The sequence below is a fragment of the Haliaeetus leucocephalus genome, unplaced genomic scaffold, assembly GCF_000737465.1.
Source record: "Haliaeetus leucocephalus isolate CR32 unplaced genomic scaffold, Haliaeetus_leucocephalus-4.0 Scaffold730, whole genome shotgun sequence".
NCBI lineage: Eukaryota > Metazoa > Chordata > Aves > Accipitriformes > Accipitridae > Haliaeetus > Haliaeetus leucocephalus.
The window spans coordinates 3,703,633-3,729,830 of record NW_010973166.1 but is presented as its reverse complement, the minus strand read 5'-3'; the positions used below and the strand labels follow the sequence as shown (position 1 = coordinate 3,729,830).

Here is a 26,198-nt window from a genome sequence, read left to right as displayed (position 1 = left end):
AACCTGGATTTCAAGCTATTGGTTGGCTGGTAAGTGTCCACATCAGTTCCCTACAGCAGACAGCACATTTGCATCTTGTCAGGCTAATAGGTCCCACTTTACCCCACTGCACATCTAATGTAGTTGACTCCATTCATACAGCAGGACAGTACTCTTGCCATGCATTGGCTTTACAAAAGCCTTTAGCAGACTGTTATTACAGCAATGACAATTCTTCAGTGCCCAAAGTTAAACCTACACTTTACTTCTTATGTGGGCAGGTGGAACACATAGTATGTCTGCTTCTTTTCTGCAGGTGCAGCTTAGGTGCTTCTAGCACTTAGCCACTAGCACAGATCGCTCTGAATTATTTAGCAGTGCTACCTCTAAGCAGGTGCTAGAAATGCCTTTCCATTGTGATGGTGATAACAGACAGGCATTCAAACATTTTTAAATAAGCAGGTAAAGGAAGCCCACTATGCTATGGACAGAACAGTAACTACAGCATGTATGATTTTATTTTACCTGTACATACAGATAAAGAAATACATCTGAATAGTATGCTGACCTGCATGCTGTTCATCAATGAGCTCAATGCACAGCAGCTGGCAGATGATTACTTTAGATGGCTCCCAATAAGACAAATGTTCAGTCGTGCCTCAGTTCTTGTTAATCTACTGCTGGAATTCATCGTATGCTGAGATTACTAAACTCAAACATCTCTACTAATCGCCAACATAAACACAAGCAAAAGCCATAAAAGTTTCTACATACTATACAGCTGTGTTGTAGCAGCAAGTGCTTCATTGTCTACTCTTACTTACACCAGAAAACATGCAAAACCAAGACTACCATAAAATCACATTTAGCATCACCTGAATTTCAGGGATCTGGGTTTTAATTGTGTATTTGAAATTCTTGGAGGGGGAAGGAAACAAAAAAACCACGACACATCAATCTCTTCAGCATGCACACTGTTTCAACTCAAAAAAAAAAAAAGCGTAAGCTCCTCATAATTCCCTCTCAATCGATATCACTTATGTGTATGAAAACATCAAGAACAAAACATCAAGCTATCAAAACACACCATATTAAGTCAACCTGATAAATATGCATATAGCAAACTCATATTTTGCCTACAAGACTGTCACAAACTGGAAAGAAAAAGTTTACATGCTCATGGAATTTCCCTCATCAGTGAGAAATATATCATTGAAAAGTTTATAGCATCACCAATGTTTCACACTCCTGGCCAATCTCTAGCCTCACACAGCTGCAATAAACTCCTCCAGGCTTCTGATAAATTATATAAAGCGTATGAAAAAGTAGTGACTGCCCTTACAAATTCATTTGTTTCCATATAAGACCAATCTGTTGGAAGGACTTGAACAATTCACACTATGTAGCCACCATTTAACAAGGTCCAAGATGAGCAAGTACTTTAAAAGTTAGTCATAGCACTCTATAAGCACCAATACAATCCTAGAAGGCTCAAAAGCTTATACTCATTGAAACTTATAAAACTGCATTCAGTGACCTTTCAGACTACCCTGAGCAGTACACCACTCCTCCACAAGTAGGCACAAGTTTTAAACGGGATCTTCATCTAGCTGTGCTCAGTGTTAGTGTGGGACAATTAGTGACTTTATATAGCATGTTCTCCTTAACACAGAACACACAACTGGGGGAGAAAGTCAACTCTCATTCAAGATTTCAGTCTGTATTTGTACAGCTGCTGGCACAAAAAAAAAAAAAACAAAAACAAAAACAAAAAACCAAAAAAACAACAAAAAAACCAACCCAAAATCAGATGAATGTTCTCTTTCAGAAACAGCAGCATCAAACTGAAAGCTTTCAAAATGAGGGTTTACTACAGTCCACTTAGGCATGTAAAGCAGATGCTGGGTTATTTTTAGACCTACCAACATTTGTTCTCTGCCTTAACTCCCACTCCAGGAAGAAAATGGGGGTGAAAGCAGTGTTTATTCTCTTATGATCCAAAATTCAGAGATCTATATGGAACTGTCCCAACAGTAATAAAGGGCTTCAATATGAATTTAATCTGACATTCCGAATTACTTGCAACTACATAAAAGCACAAACCATCTCAATCTATTAACAAGACCTCAGATTTCCTTCTTCAGAATGTTAATAATGACAACACTATAAAGCTTTTGCTTCTTACATATAGCCACCCTTTAATCTTTTCCTGCCAAAAATAAACTGTTCTTTTGAATACTCTCTAGACCCTATCAAGTACTACGGGTTGTACATGACACAATCACACACCAGAGCACCTCCAGAAATCTGATAGAAATCATGTTGTCCAAGCAAACTAAAATGATCACAAATAATAAGGCATACAACCATCCTGACACCATTCAGCTTTTGCATATAGCCATTTGAAAGGTTGGCAGTAGATAACTTTTTCTAAACAAAGAGAGGCAGGCACCACTGCAGAAATCTGAATTCAACCACAGCTTAGCATTTTCTACATACTTATTCTGTTCTAAGCATCCTTTCATCAGAAATGAAAGAAAACACAACTCAGACTCTCAACTAAGCCCATCTAAACTGTCCAAGAGGGTTACCTCAGACATCTTTTAAAGCCGTTAGCAATACCAGTACCAGCCAAAACATAATTCCCAAATATTTGATATAATCAGTCTACATACATAAGTGATTTGAAACTCAATATTCTGCTGTGGCAGCAGTAAACTTCTTTAACTTTACTATAAAAAACTGCCAGAAGTGATTTGGTCATTGTGTTAAAGCTCCCAGCTGGTCTACAGACATTAGGGAGGAAAATCTAAATCCCAGGAAGAGATGAACAAGGGAGGGGGGGGCTTCTCTTGCTGCCTTTGACATGCTTGAATGACTGTCTTGATGGAAAAATCCTGTAGAATTTAAAACAAAGTTTTCCAAACGTATGGGCGTTGAGTTTTTTTCATGGCTTTTTTGCCTTCAGCCTTGCTAGATATTTAACAGTTACACTCTGCTGTGGCCATCTAAGGGTAATTCAAACAGATCAATGAAGAAACACTTCATTCTGCTGTGTTTTGTAATAGGTCCTACATAGTTGATTGCACACCTAGTTATTCCACCTTGATAAACCAGTATGCTCTTCCTATAAGAAAAAACTACATCCCATTAGTAAGTGTTACACAACTCCACTTTTGACCTCTCTCTGTTTTGGAGCACCTTAAGCCAGGCAATTCCATTGAATTTTTCTTCTTTCAATAATTCTAAGTTTTCCATCAGTTAACAAAGTACTAGAATTACAGCAGCAAAGTTAATGAGGCTACCCACTCTGCACAGAATGTGACCCAGTATAATCACCAAGCAGAAATCCTGTCAGAGTCATCTACAAGCAGACAGAATAGTTTTCTTTCTAAAACATTTTGAGTTCTGCCTCTTCTTATCCACAGGTGGGTAGCTAGGAACCAAAGGTTCAAACCTCCACATGACCAAGACAGACAGAGAGAAACCTGCAGTACTTTCAAATTTTAAAAGGATTAGCTCCAAGAGAGATTACTGCTTTTATACATAATTTTTTTGAAATTTGTTCCTGGTATGCAGCAAGATCACAGATCTAGACTTTGTTTGGTCTCAGCCATACTGTCATTTTCACTTCTGACATTTTTAAAGTCCTTGCCTTCATAAAATCTAGCCCTTCATAAAATTGTGATTAGTTCTTAGCTTAGCACTATAAACCAGATACAATAACATGATACACAGAAAAACTTAGAAGTACTATTCTTTTATAAAGAGACATAAAATAACCCAGATGAACACAGAAATTTTTACCAATTTAGTTACACATACATAATTATAGTTATAATTTCACTGAAAAAAAAATAAAAATAAAATTAATCCACATTGCCAGCCTGTAAATTTTCTCAAAGTAGAGGTTGGCTACAAATATTGGGGAGTGGTATGCACGTGCGTAGCTATTTCTGTGCTCTACTCTTTAGGAGGCACTAACAACAAAACTACCTCAGGTTCCATTCACTTGTGCAGCAGTTAATTTGGCAGTTACAGGAGGAGGATCAAACCACAGCTCAGAGACACACAGTACAAGGCAGTCTCACAAAATGAGCACTAGTGCTCTTTGGTGACTCCCACCGCCATTTTAAAACAGGGAAGAACTACATAATGTTCGTCAGTCTCCAAGCAGTTTTATCAACAGGCACAAATAAAGTACAAGACTTACTAAAAGAGACAGCTCACAAGATAAAGAAAATACAAACCATGACAGAGTAAGTTTAACTAACATGCAGTTTCCTGGTTACCTTGCACTGTAAGGAAGACTGATGCTGTGGTAGATCCACCCTCATTAGAAGCGATGCAATTGTACTTGCCAGCATCCGTGAGCTTTACAGACTTCACCTCTAAAGACAGGTTGCTCATCATCCTTATTCGCAGGGGCTCCTTAAGCCTCACATCCCTGCCATTTCTCTGCCAGGTGAGATTGTAACGCACTGTGCTTAAAGTTAGGCAGGTCAAGATGGCTCCTTCACCAGGGACAACCGTGACATTATTAGGAACCTGAATCATGGGTGGAGGCTCTGCGTAGAAAGAACAAGGAGCAAAATCGTAAGAGAAAAAGATTTGGGAACCTTTGCTTCATTTGTGAATTCTTGATAAACAACTTCAAGTACACTATAGAGTTTAAAAAAATATAAACTGTAATATTTGTTTAACATTTAGTTAAATTTCACATTGCTGAAGCCATGAAACAGAACCCAGGGCAGCATCTTCACTCCTGGATGCCAAGCTACCCGACAGGAGCTTACATCACAAGAACACACCTGATTCAGCTCAAAACTATCATATCACATAGGATGAAAGATCACATCATGTATGAGAGAGGATGTAGCGCTGTGTTCTTTGAGCTCATCTTGTGCTGGGGAAAGCCAACAAGAGATCAGAGTGCCACAGCAATAGAAGGAAGAGACAGGACCACCACCACATCTCAATGTGATCTCTAACTGAGATATGACCACACATGGAAGAATGAGCTACGCACTAGATTTTTACCGGTTTTACATGAAAAAAAATCCCAATGTGTTATTAGAAAGCTCTTCTTATAGCAACAATGAAACCAAGTCAACAGCTGGTCTAAGCATCATTATTAAGTTCTTTCCATGATGGTTTCTATAAGGGAATGTGGAAGGAGAGAGCATCTGCTCCCTTAAGTTTATCTGATCAAGGACCTTGTCAAATGGGATAAGGAAAAGGGGAGGTAATAACCAGAGTATACAGACACACAAACCTGACAGATGAACAGTAACAGAGACAATGACAAGAAACAAATTTCGTCAAGCTAATTGATGGGCTATCAAGAAGCCACAAGCACCATTTCAAAGTCAACCTAGACTTTGCAACCGATAAGGACCAAACCTGAGGGTCCCACATATGGCAGGGGAAGCTGTCAAACTATGCAAGCTGATGAAGGAATATGCAGGGGAAGTGAATCAGAGGGGAGCAAAGGGGAAAGTAGGTAGAAAGGGGCATAAAAGGGACCTGTTGCATTAAAACATGGCCAGTCGTGTCTTGACTGATCCCTGCACCTGGTAACCACAGTCTGTTCTGTTGTCTTCTTAAATCTTTTTTTAACTCTCCTTCTGTGTAATCTCACTCCCTATCCCTTCTGTGTGTGTCCTGTAAGGACTAAGTGACAGCTACTGGGGGGACCAGTGTGAGTGGACTGGGTGCCAGCTACTGGAGTCAGACCGGGGGGTGTAGGCATCCCAGACCTGTGGCATCAGCTACTGGAGGGACGGGTGTCTTAATACCAGCTACTGGAGCCGGTGAGGATCTCGGGCAGTTCTGTACCTTCCCCAAACCTGTTGTGCAGGGGTGAGGGGGTTGCAGTTTGTTGGCAAACTTCAAGCTGGAACAGCTGGCAAGAAGCAGTTAAGAGGGCCCAGGATCTGGGCAGGGGTATCGGGGAGACAGAGGGGCCATGCCACTACTCAAGGGATCTGTAAATGTGTGTGTGGCTCTAGAGAGCAGTGCATATGTGCTCTCACTAGTGAGCTTCAATCTTTACCAGCCGGGGAGGAGGAGGGGAGTTGGCTGTCCCATGCTTTATGCAAGTCCCACATGTAGCTGCTGTTGAAGGCAGCGCCCCGTCTGTGGCAGTCTGTGGAGCCAGCTGCGTCAGTGTCCCCTGCATGTGCCTCTGTGATAGCTGCTCAGCTTTGCTATTGACGAACATGCAAACAGGAAAGCAGCAGCCGTGTCCAAGGGTCTGGGACAAAGACCCTCAGATCCCAGGGCACACAGGGCTGAGCTCCAGCAGCCAGACAGGAGGAATTCCTAGGCTGGAGCTGCTCTAGGCAGCAGCCCTTAAAAAAATCCCTTAACAGTTTCCATTCAAATATTTGGTAATTTAATTATCTTTTTCTTCCTATCTCTACATATTTTATGTTGTAACTTCCACTATTTGTTATTATTTGCTTTCCACTCTACTCATCTGTACAGTTCTGTCATGCTCCTGGAAGAAAGCAATGATTTTGCACTGGAATTAAACTTTGAAACCACAGATGCTTAAAACAGGAGCAGTCATCCTGATCCTTCTTGAGATATCACTGGTAAAGGAGGCAACATTTAAATGTTCAAGAAAGAAAATACACTATGTATCACTTCATGCATAAAATCATATATATATTCCATTTGCTTTTCCCCAGACTGGTTCTTGAAAAAAAGAAAGATCTGCAATGAATAATATTCTGAGCGGCATGCTTTAGCAGAAATAAGACAGCTGTAAGAGCAAGACCAGATCTTTATCAGTACACACTACAAAACAATTATCCTAGGAAAACCAAGGATAACAGGAATAAAAAATGTCTATGTTTATTAAGGGTGAAAGTTACTCCTAAGCTCAGAGACAGCCATAACTCCTCCTCATTTAAGTCTCATGTGGGGTCTCAGATGAGGTTCACAAGCTTTATGCTAGATCTCTGCATAGCAATGAATCACTCGTACACTCTGCATGCTGGGTGTGCAGCTCTGCTTTTCTATAAGCACAGTCCCTAACAGCAATCACCCTTATTACCAAAGCTGTGTATTTTAACAATTGCAGAGGAGAGTCAAGAAAAGCTACCCTTTCTTACCGAGAATGGAGTTTCTCCCCTGCACTTTAGGTTCTGGTTTGTTTGGGAGAAAAGAAAAATCTTCTAATGCTTTCCGTGGGCATATCACCAAGTATGTTACTTAAAGAAACTTTAAAAAAGAGAGAGATGAAGGCCAGTATAGGACTAAAATCTCCATCTTTTGAATGTCAGTCCAGTGGGGCACAACATCTCTTGGACTACACTACACCAGCCTCTTACCACAATAGTGCGCACACATAGCAATCCCCCAGCCAAACTCTAAGCAGAATTTAGAGCACTTATTTACCAGCACTTTATTTAAGGTGTCTGCACAAGCTAACAAGCCATATGGAATTTTAAAGATTTAATACTAGTAACACAAAGTCCAACTCAAGTGTTTGCTTTTTCTGAAACTAGAAAATGTTGACACAGTTCCAATACCTTTCACACAGCAGTTGACAAAATGGATTATCTGTGATGCACTGTCAGCTGGGCAAACTAAGAATACTTGAAAAGATTGTTTACTTTGCTTAAAGAAGAAATTTCAAGTAATTTTCTTCCAAATATTTGTACACAAGGATTTCAAAGCATCTCCCTCACATTAATCCTCTGCACAGCTCAAAACAGAACTAATTGCTCATGTTTACATAGTGAGTCAGTCTCATGAGATCTCTCAGTGCTCTGTAAATGAGAGGATACAGGAATTTTTCCCCTCGTCACTCTTGACTTTCAAGTGCTACCAACATCACAAGAAAAGAGTTAGGATTCTCTTTGTTTGCTCTGTGAGAAGGAGGATGGTTGCAATTTCCAGACCAAGAATCTTTATGCCCACAGTTCCTGGGGCAGAACATAACAGCTTCTTGTCCTCCAAAACATGGTTTGAAATAAGCATATGGGAATACCCTATCTGCCTGAAGGATTTTTGTAGCCAAAATATAAAACAGCGCTCTAGAGCTAGGACTTGGGTAAGTACTGATGTTACTGTTCTACTCGAGTACTTGGTGTGACTAAAAGGATGTTCCTCTCCTCAAATTTACCACTTGGTGTAAGAGGGCTATTTTTCTACAAACTTTGCGTTGCACGGAATCAGTTATATCACACTGGTTTCTTTGGATTTGCTCATACCTCAGAGAGAGGAACATCTTTGCCTGGAAAAGAGAAGGTGAAGAGATATATAGTCACCCTCTTCAACTAGCAAGTGGGTTGTTTTAAAGACTACAGAGTTAAAGTCTTCTCAGGGCACCCACCAAAAAAAAACCAACAAAAAAAGCAAAATACTGTGGTCATAGCCAGGGGAAATTCCAACTGGACATGCAAGATATTTCCCTAGTAGGGGTACTTAAGCACTGAAGGCTGCCCGTGGAACTTGTGAAATCTCTATCCTTGGGGACATTCAAAGTTTGATTGGACAAGTTCCTGAGAAACACGATCAAGCTTGGAAGTTAATTCCGTTTTGAGCTGTGAGTTGGACTAGGTAACTTCCAAAGGTCCCTCCAGCCTAAATTGTTTTGTGATTCTATGATTCATAATCCAGGTTAACTAACCTGAATTAGCTGCTACAGGAGACAAAAGACAAGACAACTTCAATTTCAAGCAGTTATATGAAACCTTGAGGCTGAATTCAAACTGCTCTTCTGAGCTCTACTACCCTCACTGTGTCTGTAAATTGACTGACTCAGCTTCAATATTTTCCCTAGTCAAGAGTAAGTTGCTTACACCGCTGCATGACAAATGTCTGATCAACACAAACAGAAGGCTATATAGAATGGATTTTTGTTTCAAAATAGAAATTCTTTTTCCCTTTCCCTCAGACTCCATTGCAACTGTGAAAAATTAAGTGACAAAATATGCTATACTATGGACAGGGTTTTCATCCAGCCACCCATGTGCATAAATATGCTTTTCTTCTTAATTTTTCCTGCAGGCCATCTTCCTGCAGAAGACCTCTACTGTCTGCTGAAGCAGTTCAAGACCATGCCTGGGTTTATGTTTTCTCTATCTGTGTTTGGGTGCATCTTGGTTTACAGTTATTTAAACTAAATTCCTCTGACAGAGTAAAAGGATTAACCTTATGAAGTAAAGCCTGTTGTTTTACTTTGGGAAACTTTTCTAGCTGATCTGCAATTGAAACTTGCAACATCATCATCTGCAGGCAATAACCGAAGTCCACGTCCCAGCGGTCAGACTGACAGGACACAAGCAGCATAGCTTTACATTTGTCTTCACAGAAGACCAACTTTACTCTCTCCCTTTCTCCCACTCCAAATTTTTAAGTCCAAAGCTTGAACTGGATGATACTATTCACTTTTCAGGAAGGATTCTTTCTTACCATAATGAACTTTCAGTAATAATTAATGGGGCATAATCATTTAGTGCCCCAAGTCTGAACAGGTCATTAACTTACATAAGGAAAACTCCCTCTCCCTCAGCAAGAGGAGCATCAGTGCTTTAAGCTTCGAAATGGCTTTAACACATAAAGCACACCAATCATACTAAATGGATGACCAGATAGATTTATAACTAGTTGTCCTTTAAATTGAGATTTTTATGAAATTAGGAATATTTTAAATTAAATTAAAAAAACCCAAACAAACAGTGATTAAAATTATCTATTGGATAGATACTGATTGCTAGCCATTTTGGGGCTAGCAACTAAATACTACTGTTTATTCAAAATTATCTTCGTGATTAGCCCGTTATTTCCCATTTAATTTTATTTCCTTCATCCTAATTATTCACATCTAAAAAATTCAAGGTAATAGATGAGAAGGGATTTCTAACAATTAACTGAATCTTGTTTAAAAAAAAAAACAACAGAAAACTTTTTAATGTGACTTTTGTAATTCCTCATCTATCAGATAATACATACATACAGTCAAGTTAACAATTGAAATCTGAGATTTCAATTTCTGCTTGTACAGGCCATATCTACTCTGCAAGTCCAACTGGTGGTGGGAACTAATTAAAACAAATCCAACCTTAATATTTAAAACAGATTTGCTGAATAAACATCAGCACACTTATGTACATGGGTGAGAAAAAAACACATTAATTAAAAATATACTTAGAACTGGACATGTATTTTATTGGCCCCAAGTGCCATTGCTCTTTGTTAAGTGTTCCAGTACAACGTATTACCACACTTCAGCATAGAAGGATGGACTACTACCCACCTGATACATCCAGAAATGTCTGCGCACGTCCGGTTCCCGCGCTGCTAGTTGCCATACATTCATAGAAGCCTTCATCAGACAAGGAGACCTTGGCAATTTCCCAACTCATACTAGATGATTCTCTGGAGGAAGAAAAGGGTATACTCAACTAAATTCCTGAAGAAATCAAGAGGTACAAGAACTTGGTTTCCTGACTACAGACATAGGAGAGTTTCACAACAATTAAGAGGAAAAACAGGCCCTCTGATGAATCAAATTGGATCTAGCTTTATGGATTTTATTTAAAGAAATTGTATATACATTGTCAGGCTTCTTATAAATATTAAGAAATGTAAAGTTTCTGCAGAACATCTCACTCGCACATCTACAAATATGCCTTTAATATATGTCAACAGTTGTCACACAGTAACTAAACCCACTGTATTTGCAGTCATGCACTCAGCTCCTCGTATTCTATTGTTATATTTACTACTCGAGAAGACAACTTTCCTTAATACTGACAAGTTTCTATGTAGACCCAGTATGTGGTACCAAACCTGTGGCTCTTACTAGCAAGGGTAACAAGGGTTCATCCTCCCAGCCTGAGCTTCTCAAACTCACAGGTACAGACAGGGGTTACACATAAAGGAGGCCACATTCTTTACGTGATATAGTCTGCTTTCTCCCCCTTATATGCAAATCCATTATTAGGTTCATATAGTGTAGACAGCAGCATCTACCCTACCACAAGATGACTACATCTAGGCAGCTCTCTTTGTACTTTTTAAACTGCAGGGACTACCTCAATCCCAAACATTTACAATCCAGCAGAATGGGAAGATGATATGAAGATGACTGACTTCTGCTCTGCCAGCTGCACCTTTGAACCTACGATCAGCAATAACTATGATAATCCAATATTCCAATATTGCCTAGCCATACAAAAATAAACAGCGCAACACATAAAGACAGAATTGATAGATTCAAGACTGAAAATGGAGGGTGGGGTACAGAAGAGATATAAGCAAGATAATATAACAAGAATCCAGAGAAATACTTGCAGTTTTTCTATCAATCACAAGGACAAAGCTGATAGGCAATAATACCATGTATCATTCACATATAATGTCAAAGTCAAGAAGAAGATAAAGGTATAACTACATTAACTGGTGGTTACATGTGCTTAAAAACAGTTACAGCTTCTCAAGATTCAAAACCACATTTTATACAACTAATGGTGCAACAGGCACACAGATGATGACATTAATGAGCAAAACAGTGGTTCTTCTGCAGTGTCCAGGCTCTCCCTGTGGCCTGTTGCTATGGCATATAAACAAAACTGATGAGCACTGAAGTATCTGTGATAGCTTTGGCAAGTAATTGACACATTATGGGAAAACACTAAATTAGTGAACCCTTTGTCTCTCTCTCATTTGTCTGAATAGATTTATCAATGCTTAAAGAACATAGAAAGAACAAGAGAAAGAAACTTGGACTATGAGTGAAAGTTCAATGCTGTAGCACCATGAGACAGACAATCCAACTACACCACAGATGAAAACAGTATACAGTGACCTCAAATGGCTTCCTACTTATTCTCTCTTAATTCATACTTACTCTAGATAACCTAATATATCATATATCAAATCTACAACATTTTACAATGCAATGTTGGCAAATGGACATGGCAGTAACTGCCAACACTAAAGAATTAGTTAGTGTGTCTTCCAAGTAAAAAGTGAGAAACTTCTCTTTTTCATGGAAAGTATGTTAAAAGTGAAGTTACGCAATCCTCCTCTTCTTCATTCCTGACTTGCTATACACCAGATGTCAAACATGGACGCCTTGAGAACAGAAGCATAAAAGAAAATGTGTCCAGAGTGGAAAAGCTTGGCAAACAGAGACCTGTGGTGGTCTATTAAAAATAACTAAATATGGCAGCAATGAATAATACACACCTCAAGGCATATGCTGCATACTTTGGCACTGACTCTAAAAAGCAGTAACTGCACACAACTCTTTGCAACACATGTTATTGGGATAACACAGAACCTTTCAATGTCAAGTCATTTATTTACCCAAATCATTATACAATATATGCAATTTGCAGATCAAGCTGCTTACCTAGTCAGTCTAGAAAATACAAACATGCTCCCTTAGCCAAGCTGCAAAATCTGAAGACCAAATTACATCCTGGTTATTAGTTACTGTAGAAACACTGACAGAGAGCACAGTGATATTCATGTTGTATCTAACCTCACCTCTTGGTCACCACAAACCACCGTGCTCCTTATCACGTTTTCACCTGGGAAGTTACCAGCAGCAGGCTGTGACTCACATGAATGAACTAAAACCTAAGATTCACTTGTACCACACTAGCTAACACATAGTTTGGAGGGATATATTCTGCATAGTTTCGCAAATCAGATACTAGACTTGACTAACAACCACAAATATCAGTTGATTCAGAGTAAATTTTTTTTAATTATTATTATAATTAGTATTTTAACTAACTAAATTGACTGGCTTTCTTGTGAGAATTTCATGCATTATTTTTGCCAATTCTGACCTTTGCAGGGTTGGTGGGATCTGCCATTTATAATACAAAATGGATTTTAATGACACATTAGTGCTTAGTGCCCACTGACTTCCCACTGGCATGAGGTACTTAACTACTGTTCTTGGTCTTCTAAATCAGACTTGTCAGAAATGCACTAGGATATTAATCAAAACCCAAATTTTCTTACTAGACCACCCACCACAGGATGCAGAAATCTAGAAAAACAAAGCTGTTGCAATTTTAGAGAAATTTCTTTTTCCTACACGTTATTAATTTAAAATTAGAAATTATTATCACAGATGATAGTACCTCTGGAATCACAGTAGAAAAAAAAAATTTCAAAGTATGTTCACTTCAGGAACCCTAAACCTATATTCATTCCAATGGTATTTTCACATAGACAACTGTCATAATAGAACTATAATATTCAACCTATAAACCACTTACTTTTTGAAATAAGTATTAAAAAAAAAATTGAGTAAAGATGACATCTTGTCACCAAAACAAAACTCAAACTCATTCAATGCAGAGCAATAATACAGCTCATATCTGCATTAAACTAGTAAGTGGACAAATCCTTATGGAACTTCACTACTAATAAAATGCAGACAAGCCAAGCTGAATTAGAACCTATTTAACTGTGATCAATAATATTTGGCTTGAGATATATTTTGTTAAATTAACTTGGATGATCTGTTCATTCATCTGGTCTGTAATACAAAAAATGAAAAATGCAGCCCCATCATAAAGGTGCTGGATACATGAAAAGCAAGGAGTAGAAAGAAGTGTGTGGTTTGAATGGAAAAAATTACACAGCTGCTAAAGTATGTGCTGGGGTTGACTAAATGTAAATGACACCTCATAAAAAAACAAAACAAACAAAAAAACCCCAAACAAAACCCTTTACAAGAGGCTACCAACACTGTTTTCCAATACATACTTCCCTTTTGTTTTCAGCTACCAGAATTACAAGCTGGACTTTATGAGTATTTTATGTCTTTTTTTTTTTATTTATTATTCTTATCTCATTCTACAGAGAAAGAGCATGCAATCCATTTTCTATACAGAAATCTGAAGAGCCTTCTGGTATATTCAGTGTAAGTTTTCCTATTTTGAGAGATTTTCTGAAGAGTAAAATTTTCTAGAGTAGGTCATACGATATACTTCTAGGGCATCCATGAAAGGCCATTAAAAATAAAGCACATTAATGTATGTTACAGAATCATCTATGTATCATTGGAGGAGGCTGGGGGTGGAGGTGGTGGTGTTCCAGAAAAAAAAGCTAGTTACTGATCTACTTTACATAACTTTTAAAAATATAAATTAAAAGCATTTGCCTTCTAGACTTTTAGACCCAGTTTATCATAATTTAAGAACACACATTTGAGGGGGATTTTGGCCAGAAACCTATAATGTCATCTTCTGTGCAGAGTGTACACCCTCCTCTAACATGCATATATATACTTTATAAATCTCTCCATAGAATACAGCCTCCCTAACGAATATCACCAAAAATAACAGAATGGAAGTAATAGGATATAAGCAGTATATAATAGTAAATAATAAATAGAAATCACAGGATATAAGTAGGAAATAAAACAGTATTGGAAAAAAGGTCGCTACTTACTTGAAGAACTGATCCACTCCTAGTTTTACTCCATTTTTAGTAAAACGCTGAGTAAAAGGTATAAGACTTTCTACGTGGCAAGGAACAGACCCTGGCTGTAAATAATATCCTGGAGTCTTGGTGGGCATTGTAACTTTTGGAGAAGCTGAAGAAAGCAAATATTCCCCAAAAGATTATTAACAGCTACTAACATACATCCCATCTTTTCCTTTTATTAAAAGGAAAATCAATTTCTGATAAAGTTATACTTAGTAGATAATAACATTAACCTGTCCATCATGATCTAGAGATAGAACATTGGAAGGAAACAGCACAGAAAGTACTTGTATAGGTTAGAAAAAGATACTAGATATCAATTTTAACTGATTCAGATATGACAAATATCCATTCAATTCAAGTTAAAATCTCTTACCAGGAGTAATACTAGAAAATGAAACACTTGAAACTCTCTGAAAAAGATAATCATCCTTGTCATAGCCCATTATTTTAACAAAAAAAGCTTCATCTGGTGGAATGAAGTCAGAAATATTCCATAGTCCATAGGGCTTTCTGTCAGGATAGTATTTCACAGGCAAGGTCTTAAGAAGTTCCCCTGTAATACTCAGAAGTTCCAGTCGGTCTACTCTAGCTGGAAGAAAGATCCCTGTGGTATTTAGCAGCACGAAGGTAGGAATCCCTAGGAAAACAGAAACACACTATTTCAAGTGCTAATAAATAAATAAATAAAAAAGGAAAGGTTACATTTGTATTTATGGCTCACTACTCCATGAATGCACCATTCAGTTTCAACCCTTACTAAGCAGCAAAAAACTAAGTTATGCTAAGCTGTGCTCTGCTTATTAGCTGTCAGGAGACACAGCACTCATTATCAGGGTTTAAATTACTGATTTCCAACAGGTGTTTCTGAAACAGCAGCCTCTTTATCACCTCCTCACCATGCCCCAGAGCCAAAGGCTTTTTCTGAAGCTCCAAAAGTAACAGAAACAGTGTTGCAATTTTGAGGCATTTCATAAAAACATCTGGATTTACATGACATAAAAAAAACCCCAAGCTAATACGAAAAAATACTGCAGTATGATAAAACAGGAACCCTGGCTGCTCTCACACATTCAAGGCCCAAGAACAGCATCCCCAGGTTTATCACAAAATTCACCAGAGAGATCATCACAGAGTTCTACTTGATTTTGGGGGCCTAAAAAACGGTTATTGTTTAACATAGACTAAAATGGAAACAAACCTTGCACTGGTCTGCTGGATGTTTTTTTAAAGTCTAATGTTGGCTTCCTAGAAAACCCAGCTCGAAAGTCAATAGTGCTGAGACCTGTGATCCGAACAGAGTGCCTTCCACTGCTCGAGGTCTGAAAAAGCAACAGAGTGAAAGATCATGTGCATAATTAGCATTTCAGGAATTGCAAAGTTTCTGATCCATCCACCAAGTTCAGTAGACAGACTTCAGTTTTCATTAAAAACCAGACAGAAAGGAGGCTTATGTCAAAAGTTTTAAGTAAAAATGCCATTAATAAAGCTTTACTTTTAGATACTGGACCCTGCAATTGTAGCATTGCAAAAAGAGCCAATTTGTCTTGGAGGTAAATCACAACACAAACACACAAGATCAACAACTACTTGTCACATGCCAGTGACTGTAACAGGAGACTGTCTGGAAGTTAGGATTTTGACCATTCTAAAGTATACTACAAAATAGTAAATGAAACACAAGTCAACAGAAAAATCAGTGTAAAATTTTTGCTGATAATATATATGAACAACTTCCAGTGCTACAATAATTTATCTTACCTTTCTATTTATTAGTAAGCTCCCTTTTTAAATATACACAAAACTAATTTTACCCATGAGGCATATGCAAACATCATAGGCACTGTATATCAGGAAACAAGTGGCAACCTCAACGAACACCATATATTAAAGATTCTTCTCTTTCCCAGTCAAGGTCTCGGTGAGAAAGCAGAGGATGCAGAAGTACCTCTCACCCCTTTCCTCCATCCCCACCCCCACCCACCTTGTCATTCTGGTTGAATCAGCAAAAAACAAATCACACCCCCACCCATCCACCCACTCTTGAAAAGCCTTAGCTTTATGTTGTTTGAGACTACAGTAGCTTTTATGCAAGTCCTCAATCTTAGAATTACTTTGTTTTATCTTGAGTTACTTTCTATCATTCTATGCTGAGAAAGAAAAGGACAACTGCTGCTGGCCAAGAGTGCACAGGAACCCAAGGCTTTTTGTCTTCACCTACTTCCACACCCTTCAGATGTTAGGAAAAAAAAAAAAAACCAAACCAAACCAAAAAACCAAACCAAACCAAAAAACCAAACCAAACCAAAAAACCAAACCAAACCAAAAAACCAAACACCAAACCCAACAAACAAAACACTGCTGCACTGCACTAAGCCAGGAGTTAGATTTTTACAGACTTAATTAACATAGTCAATTTCAACCAGAACAGCAGGAAAAAATAAAGTTCAAAAGGCTGTGAAGAGTGATATCTAAGCTATATTAAGCCAAGATCAAATCTGCAGTTAGTAGAATCTACTCCAAGTTTTTGTTCAGGGGGACAATACAGCACACAAGACTTGCAATGTGAAAGAAAATCAGTATTAAAACGAAATAATTCCACTGAGCTTTATCTATCTAGAGAGTATTATCTGATCCATTCTTAAATACATAATTCCTTCAGTTTAGTAACCACCTCTGATACAGCTGCATGTGAATATTAAACAGTTGTTTCTTACAACTAAATGCCTAGGGACAGCCATTTAGACACTATGACAAATTGATGTCTATCTGATTAAAACAACCTCTATTTGCTTCTATTTGGTTAGCCTTTCACCTCAGAAAAATCACTACTAAAGCCTTTTTTATATAAACCAGCTGTTACCAATACAAAGAAATATTTAAGTGTGCCAAACAACTCATCTTATCAAGTGTTAATTGACAGTTAAAATTTCATTAGGCAAACTCAGTGACAAAGTTTTCTTTTTATAGCTTTATACATCTGTATAAGGAATTTATGGTGTGAATAAACTTTTCACAAAGCTTTTTGGGGTTTTTTTTTAAGTCTTGAGTCACAGCCTTAAAATCTTAGTGCAAACAAAACAAGCCAGTGACTAAAGCCAAGTAAACAATCCATAGAAAAATACATTGGGAAACTATTTCTCTTTATGAATTATTCAGACCTTTGGATACTTGCGAATTTTTAAGGCTAGAATAACCTTACAAAATTTCACCATCTACTAGTAACAATAAATGCATCTGTCACTGTCGTGCCTGGGAGCTGGCAGTCTTGCACAAACACCTAAGAATAAACTTCATCCCAAAGATTGCTTTCCAATTAGTGTCTGTCAAGTCTCTTCATTATTTGTAGTTTAACATGGATCACTGGTATTGTACATTAGTGTTTTTCCTACCAGTCTGGACAAATATGATAAAAAGAGCAAACATGTATCTGTCACAGATGTCAGGAAAAAAATGCTTTCCTGTCTTGCAAACAAACACAAAATAAAATTGCCCAAAATGCAGTTATCTATAAAAAAAAATATGAAAAAAATGTATGGGGTTTTGGAAAACAAACTCTTAGTTTTCACAACAGAAAAACCAAGCTAAAATGGCTAAATAAATTTTTATTGCACTGTTGTATTTATGTATTTATATTTATGCAGCTGAATTAAGGCTTTAAGGAATGTGCTCATTCTGTGGAAATTACTCTGGACTGGTTTGTCATTACACTCCATCAAACCAGCTGCATTTGGCTATAGGGATGTAAGGGAGTAAGAACAACAGCAGTCATTAAAGACCTGTCTTGATCACAAGAACAGCCAAGTTTTTCTGCTGATTTCTCATTGATTTTCCTCTCCTTTTCTCAACCACACAGAGGATCGTTTAACTCTATACAGCAGGGAAGTTTTTGTGGGATTGCTCAGCTGAAAAAGCTGTGGGCTATTGATTAATAGAACAAAAACAAAGAAAGAACAGAACAAAACAGCAGCTAATGGCTTCTCACCCCTGCATCTCCCCCACTGATTCACCTCCATCACTCACTAGCCTTTTCAACTGAAAACACAGGGCAGTCAAGGCCTTTCAGGTGTAATTAGATACAACTGCCTTCTAATGCTGCTGTCCTGGAGTTTGCAGGTAACTGTTACTTGCAAGATGTTGGATGTCTCCCAAATTGCTCCAAAGAAACCTTTTAAGAGGAGTCCACAGGGCAGGTCTTTGTGGCAGGGAGTTCGCAAAAGCAAACTGATGCTCCCTCTTCCATTAAACAGAGTCAGACTGTTCCTGTTGAGGCCCATCTCTTGGTAGGTATCTCAGCAGTAGGACCAGCAGATAAATTTAGTCTCACAGCTAGCTCTGAGGTGCAGAAAACACAAGCAACAGCAGGACTATCTTTCTGAAGAAGCATGCTTCCTTCTGATATAGAGAACGAACTGCTAATTGCTTAATGATTGTCTCTCTGTAACTTTACATACCAAAGACTAGTGCTCACCAAGGATTAAGCCTGTCAGAGACTGGTACTTGGGAGTGATGAGCAAGAAGGAACCATGAACAATCACAAAACTTAATTAAATGTTTGATAAATTTACGATCTTGTCGAGAAGGCTCAAGTAGAGGCCTTGCTTGAATAGATAGGGCCAGAAAAGATAAGAACTCCTGCCTTTGTTCTCGTCCTTGTAGATAATTTAGCTTAAACTAACCATATGGTTTTTACACCACTACTGAGAACTTAGATAATAAGAACACTAACGAGCAGTGATGTATTAAAACATGTAAAAGACCATACTGCGCAGAATCACCTGAGAAGGGTCAAATAGCGGACGAGTGAGGAAGACTATGGAAGACCACCGGAGGACTCCTGAAGACCACCAGAGACCTTCAATGCGCCTGCGTAAAGGACATTTGCATATGCTAATAGTTTCCCGGAAAACTAATGAATATGTATAACATTTCTCGGAAATCTAGTGAATATGTATATAGAACATGTATTTAACCTGCACAATTAGACCTGACGGTGTGCACGATAGGTGGAGCTTTCCCTCGTGCATCCAGCGCTGCCAATAAAGAATACCTACTTAATAGTTAATCAAACTATTGAGTCAATTTCTTTGAATCACTTCACTGATACGCTATGGAGGGAGGAGCCACGTGCTCATCTCATGTTATTGCTCTTTGGAAAGACTCCTGTCACCTTGTAAACCAAGAGTACTACAGCAGACCTGGAAGGAAAACTTATTTATCAAATACACATACATGCATAGATTTGATGTCCTCATACTGAAGTACCTGAAGGCAACTGGAGGCCTCCTGCAGCACAGGAGGCTACTGGATTGCATACTGTGTGTTTTATATTACTCAAACCTCTGGTTTAAAGACTTCACTGAGCATTGAAACCGCACTAACACTTGTTGGTGGATTAAGGTGAGATCTTCTTGGACTGATCATTCTGCAGTTGATTTAATAGCAGCTAATAGTGTTTAGCTCACCATCATTTGTTATCATACTAAAATTAAAACTTTTTGCACTTCCAGGTGACAAGTACCTGTATAAGCTGTTTGCACAAACCTAATTAAGACCTGGTTTGCTCATAAAACTAATTAAAATATTTCAACTACATTCAAGACTTTTTTTTGTTGTTACCCAAAATACATAAATTTGAGTATTTTATTCTCCACAGAATTGGAAACAGCATTATGCTGAGCTTAAAAAAACAAAAACCTTAAAAACCCTTACTGCAGGAGCAGCCTGATGCTTTGGCCGGGACTGGTTTGCATCTAGCTGAGCATGCTGGCCTGGTTCCAGCTGAGCCACTTGGCAGTTCACACCACACTGAATGCCAGCCTCAGCTTTAGGAGAGCTTATTAGGTCTGAAGGGTGTTACACACTGAGCCTATAAGAGTGGCAAGCTCCTCTCTCAGCAATTTCTGGAATCCAGAAATTTGGGCAACGCAGTGCAGGCATACACAAGTGGTTCCACATGGCTCAGCTCACATCCAAAAAGGCCTCAGCTCAGCAACAGCTATACAGGGCCAGGGAGAGAAGACACAGGGCTTTTGCTTTTTTCTGTACTCTGTTCCTCTGTGTTGCAGGGCATTGAATGTTTACTAGACTGCAGGCTTAACCTAAAAGACTCCAACGAGCTACAGAGTTGAATACTAAGGCACTGACTGTAGGAAAAGTTCTCTCAGTACCCAATGTCTGACGTTACTACATCCAGCGGGACCCAAACATGTTTGGTGTTTGGGGGTTTATTTTGTTTTGTTTTTTAAACAGACCACCAGTTTTTTCAGCATTTCTGGTCCTGGAAGGATAGACAGACATTCAAACAATTCTCCATAGAGCTGCAGAGCTCAACCTGCTTTTCTAGTTCCAGTTCTGTAGCAGTATCAATAGTTTCCTACAGTTCTGTATGTGAATTAATAATCCTTTTCAAACCACCTCTGCACATATGGCACAAACAATACACAGCATGCATCCATTCAGCACACCTCATTGTTAACTTGGCTATAAAGGACTCTTACACGGGTGACATCCCCTCCAAAAATGACAATATAGTATTTATACTTCTAGAATAGTATCGTTCAGTTGGAAAGGACCTATACCAGTATGATTGTTTCCACATCAATTTAGGAAAGCTGGGATCATGCTGCTTTACCTATGTAAAGAAGTATATAGCAATAAGACAAAGCACGAGTCAGTGTAGGCCACAATTACACAAAAGAGTTGACAAAATCATGTAAAAACTTACAGTTCATTATACCTCCCTTCCTCTACCCCACTCTAAGCATGTATATCAACACATGCTGCTCCCTATAAACCAGCTCAAGGTACAGATCGACTTTGTTTGAAGACAATCTGTCCACAAAACATAGTTAAATGGTGCGATTTCTACATAAACAGGTAGGCCTTGCACAGATTTTAAGGTGTGGTAGTGGGGTGTCATTTATTAACTAACACATTTCAAGTGTTTTGAAACATCAGCATCTAGCCATAAAAACAGCGTTGTGGCTAGTTCTTAAGTTTAAATACTATCTTTTCCATAGCACAATCCTTAAAGTTTTAACATTCTGTTTACATTTGGTGCAATTACATTTTGAACAGTTGATTAAAATGACATAATGAACACGTTGTAAAACAAAATGATGAATACATACATTTCCCTAGGTCTAGCCAAGTCCTAAGCTTCATCTTCCAGTTTACTGCATTATAGTAAGAGTGCTCTTGCTCATCCTTTTTCCCTATTATGGTTGCAGATAAACAATTTTCGGCCTGATACACTCTGTTAACTTGAATCTCTGCTAAATTAGGGGTTTAGGCTAGTCTAAGCAATCCACTTTCTGTTCCTGATTTACACCTATTTTATACATACATTTATTGATCTACAAACAGTAAAGACTTCAGCTACACTGGCTTCAATTCACAGCTCCCAGTTCTTTGTGTAGTAACAGGTCATAAGTGCTCTTGGAGGTTATTGCATTTACACCCCTTGTTCACCACATGCCTTAAAACCATGATACAGCACTCACAGGAACACATGGCCAACAGCAAACGTTTAAACTAGCACTGTGACCCAGAGAAAATCCCATAGACCCATAGTTCTAAGTGGCCCTTTCATTGCTGAGACATTTTGTTCTTTCATTTCAGAAGCAAGTATGTTAATGTATCATTACCTAGGAGCTGGTTGCTTGCTACCACTCTCAGAACCAGCAGGTATGATTGCTCTTCATCCATTTCAGTGCATATTGATTGTGCTTAGTGTAAGGAGCCTTCAGACGAAAGGGGAAATTTCCTACAGACTGTTGTGGGGGCAGCAACATTTGGCATAGGGAGCTTGATCAAGTGGTCCTATTAGCTTGCTACAGTCAGTTCCAAGACAACCATTTCAGCAGAGTCTTAATGATCCTTTCTTGTTTGGTTATTACTGCTAATCATGTTGAGCTTAACTTAAGATTTCCAAATCCTTTAGGGTACATTCTGTAACTGTATGTGCTAGGATAGCACTCACATGAACAAATTTACATACTGTAGTATTTAAATAATTTACTGATAAGGAGTTCGAATTAAATGTATGTTTACTGACTTTGTGAACCTCCTAATGAAAAATCTGGCCTGCAAAGTGCACACCAATCTCTCTCTCCTGGTCCTCCAAACATGCTATACACAGCAAAGCCCCTCTGTGCCCACACTTTCTACAGAGACTATCTGCTCACTAGACTCCAAAAATTCGGTGCTCACTTCATACTTTTTCTGTCCAAAGGAAAAGGACGACCTAAGGATTTGACTTAAGATAGTAGCATTTAATTCGTTATCATCTCAATAAGAATTTTATACTACTGCCTTCAGAATATGTCACAACACATAGGTCAGAAAGGACATTTATAAACACAAACTAATCTATGAGTATCTATGATAAATAGCATAGTAAATCATTATACAACCCCCTTATAAGCTACAGGACAAGTCATATGTGATTTCTGCCATAACTTTACCTTAATTGTCCACGTTCCAGGCTCTGGATCTTTGACATTTACTACCTTTGCAGAGTTGTGGATATTTAGCAATTCATTCAGTCCTGATCCTTTACTGATCTGCTTGCCTAAAAAACCAAGGAATAAATACAGTATTGAGTAAATACAATATTGCCTAAAAAAAACCCAGAGAGTAAATACAATATTGTTCTTCTGTACTGATGTATTTTACAATACTTGACTTACTACTTAGCGGTCAATGACATTTACAACAGTCAAAATTCCCTGTAATTCTTTGCCAGAATACTAAAAATACTCATTTATTTTCACTCTTTTTATTCACTTGGGATATTTAATACATCCTGCAACAATACAGAGCTGTGAGAAACCCAGAAAGCATAAGTAAAATAAGTCATCTTGTTCGCAGAAAATACTCAGCTCTCAGTGAAAGGAGGCAGCACAGAAGCAAACTCCCTCGAAGGAGATCTTACAACAGACTTACCCTAACCTGCCTGCCAGCTGCCAGCCCACTCACTCTTCCATTCTCTAGACCTATTTCAAGCAGGATAAACTCCACAAGTAAAAATACTGATAAGCCAGGTTTCTCCTGGCAGAGGGGCATTAGCATGTGAATAAGGGTGGGAATGCATAGAGATCCTCACAGAGAATTTAGCCTGTTAGACATCACAGACATCAATAAAAGAGTGCAAGTTTTCGTACTGCACCATACCACACTTTATATGTACATGTATGCATACAAATATATGGATGGTTGTATGCAGGAACTAGTTCTCCATATAAGCATTTTGCTCACTCAGGGCTGACTACAAAGTACCATCAGCACTAAAAACACATCTGGCTCTTTCAGAGCATGAAAGGGAAAGGTGAAGTTGAGAATGGGATGTCCCAGTGTCACTTTTTAAGACCTTATTAGACATGCCTCAACTAACTTCAGTGAAACTGTGTGGATTTAGGTGCATGGAGCTGACCTATGAGAAAGGAAAACATATAGATGAGGTCAAAACTTCAGCTAAGCCTGACAGTTGCGCCCAAGACTGTGTGTTGTTATGGTTTGAAGAGAAACACTCTGAGTAAATTTCTTTCCTGTAAACAAAGAAGAATGCATCAGTGGAGAAGAGACCAAGTTATATTGCATGGAACCCATCCTGTGCATAAAATATTTCCAAGATACTAAAACCTAAGCTATATCCTTAGCCAAAAGTAATTCAGAGAATACAAAGTATGATCTGAATTTGGTTTTGGAGAGCTGTTCCAGGTTCTTAAGGCATCAACATAACAATGAACAGTAGATTTGTTCAAAATATCTTCAATTACAAATTAGCATCTAAATCTGTCATTGCATTCCCCATCACACACTGCTCAGCTAGAGATGGGCATGAGACAGGGTTTGATTCTGAATTTTTTCATAGTTCAAAGAATCCAGACCTTGGTTTACCTTCCACCACATAAAAAACAACTGTCATGTATAACCCCTAAATGATGGTTCAGTGACTACATAAATACATGAAAAACAACAGCATCCAGAAATTTGAAATGCAAGGACAAACAGTAAGAAAGTAGATGGAGGTGAGATGGTCAGAATAGGGGAGACTTCCAGTTTCTTCTGAGTCAAAAAAATGGAACATCAGGAACAATTTAAATATCAGAAGTGCAGATATCCAAACATCCTGTATTTTAAAAGTAAAATAACATTAAAAAATATCCTGAAATCCTGATACTGGTTTTCAAAATGTGAAAGACACTTATGAATCACAAATATGGCCTTCCTTACTGGAGACAGTTGGAGATGATTTGACTTTTTTATTCACTTTTTTTTGCTATCACAAAAGAAGGTATAAACTACTTCACCTAATGGATCATGAATTTCAATTGCTGGTGAAGGACCACTCAAGGACACTGTAACCTCTTTCAGACTTGGATCAAAAGGGATCTGCCAAGTATTTACAGCCATGGTCAAATGGTCTGTGGACAAGAGATGCACTTTGGAGGCTTGAACTGCTTCTTCAACCCATTTTAACACCTAGAAGAGAAAATAACAGTTGTTGTTATACTGTCAACTGTATTTGTTGTTGAAATGTCTTCTGCTGAAATACTGTCTCTACTGTCTTGTAGAGATTCCATGTTAACTTCTATTATAATAGAAGATCACTACTTTCACCTATGATCCTATTGTCTGATGATATGCAGCTAGTGCATCAGCCTGAGCAAACACAGTGGTAAAGGACTTGCCTAATACAATCGCCCAATGCATCCATTTCAACAAAGACATTCTGGGGACAGCACAAACAGGTTTTCAACTTGTATCAGGAACAGACAAGAGCACAGGAATACAGAAAGAAAAGAAGAAAGCATGCCAGGAATATACAGGAAACAAAGCAGCAACATCAAAGCAAAGGTAAGCTTCAACTTCTACCATAAGAATCAATACATATGATATGACAAAACAGACAGCCTGGAAAAACAAGGACCAAAACTATGTTGTCTTACCAGTGCAGGTACCAGTTCTGAAGTGAATAGGCTTATTTGCCACATTAGGGCAAATATATTTGAAAAAATATTAACAGTTTGAAGACATGCAATTTTAATAGAAGATACCACTGAAGCCATGATCAGCATCATGTTTAAAGCAGTACAGAAACAGACCTGGATACATGTCTACACAACATCCACACATACACCTTTAAAAAGGAATTAAGGATACAAATCTATGCATGTTTCTGGTCATCAACTAACTATTAATCACCTGAAGCAAGAAGGACAACTCCCTCATCCAGATATACTGAGTAATTGCCATCTATGGACTTTTTCTTTTTTTTTTTTTTTTTTTCCCCTAAAACACCTAATACACATTACTACTAGGCACAGCATACAGGTCAGAATAGAGGGGAACAATGCTTTAGAAGAGAAATTTTTGTGACCAAAACCAAACCAGGGGCTGCCCTGTGCTGGACATAGCCAGTCCCAGTCAGTTCTGCAGCAGCCCCACCACAGCCACAGCTGAGCCCCTCAGCCACACTGGTGGCACCACTGCGTAAATGTATTTAAGAAAGGGCAAAATGCTGCCTAGGCAGTAAGGGGTGAGGAAAAAAAGTGTGAGAAACAGCCCTGCAGTAGCCAGGTGAGAGAAGGAAGGGAGGCAGCGCTGCAGGTGCCAGAGCAGAGATCTCCCTGCAGCCTGAGGGGACACCAGGTGAAGCAGATATTTCCCTGCAGCATGTGAAACCTCCCCACACCAGAGTGGATTTTTCCTGACAGGACCACAGCCCATGGGAGACA

General features: G+C 38.5%; 1 protein-coding gene across 1 annotated transcript in view; it reads right to left on the bottom strand.

Moving 5' to 3' along the window:
- The window catches only part of HMCN1 (hemicentin 1), a 208,539-nt gene that overhangs the window by 129,452 nt on the left and 52,889 nt on the right, over positions 1-26,198 (bottom strand). Inside the window, exons 5-11 of the mRNA XM_010580732.1 lie at positions 24,771-24,942; positions 22,923-23,029; positions 15,656-15,776; positions 14,831-15,094; positions 14,419-14,563; positions 10,253-10,374; positions 4,272-4,547 (exon numbers count right to left, since the gene is read on the bottom strand). Coding sequence (XP_010579034.1) covers positions 4,272-4,547; positions 10,253-10,374; positions 14,419-14,563; positions 14,831-15,094; positions 15,656-15,776; positions 22,923-23,029; positions 24,771-24,942 — 1,207 coding nt within the window. The remainder of the gene's footprint in view (positions 1-4,271; positions 4,548-10,252; positions 10,375-14,418; positions 14,564-14,830; positions 15,095-15,655; positions 15,777-22,922; positions 23,030-24,770; positions 24,943-26,198) is intronic.